This window comes from Galeopterus variegatus, unplaced genomic scaffold, assembly GCF_000696425.1.
Source record: "Galeopterus variegatus unplaced genomic scaffold, G_variegatus-3.0.2 Scaffold1825, whole genome shotgun sequence".
Taxonomy (NCBI): domain Eukaryota; kingdom Metazoa; phylum Chordata; class Mammalia; order Dermoptera; family Cynocephalidae; genus Galeopterus; species Galeopterus variegatus.
In genome coordinates, this window is record NW_007727936.1 from 32684 (window position 1) to 36842 (window position 4159).

Genomic DNA, 4159 nt, shown 5'->3' on the forward strand with positions numbered 1-4159 from the left:
GGGGGGGGGGGGGGGCGTGGGCGGCCCGCTAGGCGGTGACCTTCACAGGGTCTGCTGCACCGTGTCCGGCTCAAAGCCTGCGACTGTCCGTGGACCGCTATCTGGGGCGCGTCCGGGCGTCCTTCCCTCGTGGAGCGCAACTCCTCACACAGGGGACGGGACGTTGCGACGGGAAGACAAGGAAGCCCGCGGGCGGGGGTCCTGCTAAGGCCGTAGGCTGCCGGGCGCCCGAGCTCGGTCGGAAGGGGCGCACCCCCATATGACCGTGTTAGGGACACTTGTGCGGGCTCTGCTGACCAGGACACCTGTGAAGCCAACCAAACCCATAGCAGTCCCAGGGAGGACACCCATTCGACCTCCCTCCCACAGCCAAGAGAATTAGTCCCGGTGGGTGAAAAGTGGATGACGTGCTGGGGTCTGAGGGAGAGGGGTGCGCAGGAGGGGGCTGACGAGTAAAAAAGTAGCAGGCCTGAGAAGACAGTTGCTGGCTCCCTCGTTGAGTGGGGCGGGGGCGTCTGGCAGCTGGCCAAGCCGAAGGGGTGGAAGACAGGGCCTCAGGAGCCGGGGAGATCACCCTCCTTCTCCAGAAAACATAAAGATTGAGGTGACCTCATAAGGCCCAGGGCTGGGAGAGGCAAGTGGAGGAACAGAGCCTTGGATGAGGGAGTTTAGCCACAACCTCCTCACCCTGGCTAAGGCGAAACGCCCATGAATGTCTGCACATGCCCCAGCCTGGCTGCTTCTCAGCCATCCATGACATGATCAGGAGCCCCAGCAGGGACAGAGGCTGCTTCCAGAAAGTGGGTATTCCCAAGACAGGAGCAGACAGGTATGTAAGGGTCTGGAGTCCAGGGAGCGGTCCAGGCTAGAGGTGAAAAGGCGGGCTCATCTGACTGTTATTAGAGGCTGGCCCAGCTCTCCGATGAGAGAATGTCGATGGAGAGGAGGAGAGATCTAGTGTCTGAGCCCTGAGCACTCCACAGTTGGGAGTTTGGGGAGACAAGAGGAAGCAGCAAGGAGCCTGAGGAAGGGCAGAAGGTGGGAAGAAACCAGAAGTGCCTGCCAGGCAGGGGTGTCTGCTCCCCTACCCATACCTCTCACCAGCCCCCACAACAAGCAGGTGATCTAGGTAAAAGGAGCCTGTCCTCCATGCGGGTGCCCACCTCCTGGAAGTTCCAGGATGACCACTGGAGGTGACCTACCAAGTATCCATACAAGGTATGGCACACACTAGGCGCCTACATTAGCTGATTCCAGAGGCCCTGTTTGTGAGCTCTGCACAGCTGTGTCCCTCTCCAAGCCTCAGTTTCTTGCCTGAAAGATGAGGGGTTCATTCTGCCTAGGCCTGGGCAAAGCTTCTGGCCTCCACCCTCCACCCCTGGCTCCTTTCCCAGTGAGGACAGGCAGACGAGGATGGGCATTAAGTTCTGGGGTCCCCAGCCCCAAGTCGTGGGGCTGTCTCTTCCAGGAGCTGAGGGGTTGCCTTCCATGATGTGAGAGGCATCAGCTTGTCCAGGGCTGGGCAGCCCTTGCACCCACCCCTCTCTACCCAGGGATTTCAGCCTCAGGGCCTTGGGCTTTGTCTGTCCTGAACCCTCGCTGGCCCTTTATGCGGCTGAAAGGCCAAGGAGGAAGGCGGGGATAGCAACAATGGGCCAGTGGCGGGAAATGGTCCTTAGAGGCCCCATTGTGCCCCCCACCCGCCGGAAATGGGCAACAAGCAGGACCCCGCAGTGGAGACCCCATACTCTGTGGGTCCCTAGCCATGTCTGGATGCTCAGCACGTCGAAGGGACCTCCTGACAGAGGGATGCATTCTTTCCTGAGAGTGACAGAGCCAAGGATGACTGGGACCACGGAGGGGAAGTTGGCACCCTGCCAGATTGCAAGCCCTTCCTCCACAGCTCTGGCTCAGAGCTGGCAGTGGTGTCCCTACGCCTGCCCCCACCCCATCGAAGGCACACCACCTGCCTTGGGAATTATGGCCCCTTTTCCACTCGTGCTCTGAGCCCCAGAAGCACCCCGGCACTGGAGGTAAACGGAGCCAGCAATAAACTGCAGGCAGTGGGCATGGGTCCAGGCTAAGACACAGTAGGCAGGAGCAGCAGAGCCGAGGTTCCTGTGAGCTGGGGTCCCTGCATGACCCCCAGCCCAGAAGCAGCCCCTCCCCAGGATGCGGGTGTAGATCCTCCCACTCACTAGCTGCATGGCTTTGAACAAGGTCCCATTCCCCCTGAACCTCAGTCTCCCCCTGTAAAGCAGGAACTGAGACTGTGGGAAGATTAAATGAAGTGAGGCAGGTCCAGGGCTGGACTGGGCACAGTAGACCAGGTCCACAGTAGCTAACGTAATCAGTGATCTCATTGATTATCTTCATCAGCTCAGAAACAGTGGGTACCAATGATGCCATCTGGGGGCCACCCCACCCGCTCTCCTACCAGCCTCTCCCCAGCACCCTGCCCCAGAGGAAGGTCCAGCTGGTGGTCGCTCCCAGTTCCCTCAGTCCAGTGCCACCTCGCAGGGGTGGAGGTGGGCGGCGTGGGCAGCCACATAGGCACGGCTGAACTCCTGGAAGCGGGGGGCACAGCTCAGCCAGGCCTCCCCAAAGCGGCCCCAGCCCATGAAGAGGAAGGTCCCTGGACCAGAGCGGACACCACAGCGCAGTGGGGTGCGAATGGAGGCCTGCCCCTGGCCCCCAGAGCCCTCCACCTGGAACAGTGGCAGCGTCTGGCGGAGGACACGGGTGGCCATCACAGTGATGACAGACTCCTGCAGCTCTGTGTCATGGGTGACCCCATGGATGGTCCCGCGGATTACTGTGGGGAGACATGTTGGCCAGTGGTGGGCACTTGGGGGAAGGCAGGCCCCAGGTTCCCCCCCAATGACAGGGACACTTACCAAAGTCACTGGTGCATGCGACCAGGAGTTGTTCAGCGTCGCTGCAGGGCCTGCAGGCACCTGGCATGCAGGAGAGGTCATGAGCACAGGCCCTGCCCTCTGCCAGGCACCATCCCAGACCTCCTCCCAACAGGAGGCAGGAGGGAGTGGGCAGGTGGCCAGACCCTCCTCTCAGGGCCTGAGGGCACCTAGGGATCACAGGGAGCAAGGGAGCCACTAGTATGTGTGTACACACCCCTAAAGACACCTGCATTCAGGTGTATGTTTGCAGGCACACACCTGCACAATATGAATGTACACAAACCCAGGCCTGGGGGGCTGTGCCCAGGAATCGGGCACAAAGACTCACCCACCTGGATCTCCAGTGTCCTTGTGCACTCTTGCACACCCACCTTACATTTGCACACGAGCATCCAGGAACCCTCTGGGATCTCCCAGAGCTGCCTCCTGGGGAGGCAGGAGATAATGGTGGGCTCTGAGGTCTCTGGCCTGAGGCTAGGGGGCAGAACGGTGAGAGCCCCATTCCCCGCAGGTCAGACTCCAGGCTCCAGGAAGGCAAAGATCTGGGCCTGGTGCCCTGCGGGGAGACGGGCGGCATCTCCATGGTGACCAGGCAGCACACTGGACTTTTGTTGGTTGGGCGGGGGGGGGGGAGGGGAGAGAGGTCACTGCTGGGCCGGGAAGCCCTGGACAGCTTTGGCTGCAGGCTTTGATTCTGTCCCTGCCACCCCTCCCCCACACTTCAGGGACCAGAGGCCCAAGGCTGCCCTGCCTGGCCTCCCCTTCCCTGCGTTCTGCCACCAGGCCAGCTCCTTTCCTGCAATGAATCACGGGCGGAGAGAGGGAGGGAAGGGCCATTCCATCCCTTCCTCCCTTCCACCTGTCCAGGCACTGCCCCTTGCTAGCTGTGTGGCTTCTGAGGAGCCCACTCGACCTCAGGTCTCAGAGTCTCCCTCTGTGCAGTGCGCACAACAAGGCACCTTCCCGCCAAGCCTGCGTAGAGTGCGACTTCATGACTCCCACGCAGCACCCACCCGGGCCACTGCTCACCGTCCACGCCAAGCTCGTGGGCCTGCGGGGGCAGCTCCGGACGGAGCTCGTGGGCCTGCGGGGGCAGCTCCGGACGGCTGTCCTCGCGCAGCTCGAAGCGAAAGGCGGCCACGCGGCGGCTGATGTCGCGGTGCGGTGTGGCCTGCAGGAAAAGCGCCTGGCGCTCGCCGGGACCCCAGTGCACGCAGCGGCCCCCGGCCGGGCCCGGGCCC

The 4159-nt window shown here is 62.1% G+C and overlaps 1 protein-coding gene across 1 annotated transcript in view; it reads right to left on the reverse strand.

The window, feature by feature from the left end:
- Positions 1–2337: 2337 nt before the first annotated feature.
- The window catches only part of METRN (meteorin, glial cell differentiation regulator), a 2942-nt gene continuing 1120 nt past the window's right edge, over positions 2338–4159 (reverse strand). Inside the window, exons 2-5 of the mRNA XM_008579184.1 lie at positions 4003–4152; positions 3948–3969; positions 2898–2957; positions 2338–2815 (exon numbers count right to left, since the gene is read on the reverse strand). Of these exons, the coding sequence (XP_008577406.1) occupies positions 2499–2815; positions 2898–2957; positions 3948–3969; positions 4003–4152 (549 nt within the window). The 3' untranslated portion in view covers positions 2338–2498. The remainder of the gene's footprint in view (positions 2816–2897; positions 2958–3947; positions 3970–4002; positions 4153–4159) is intronic.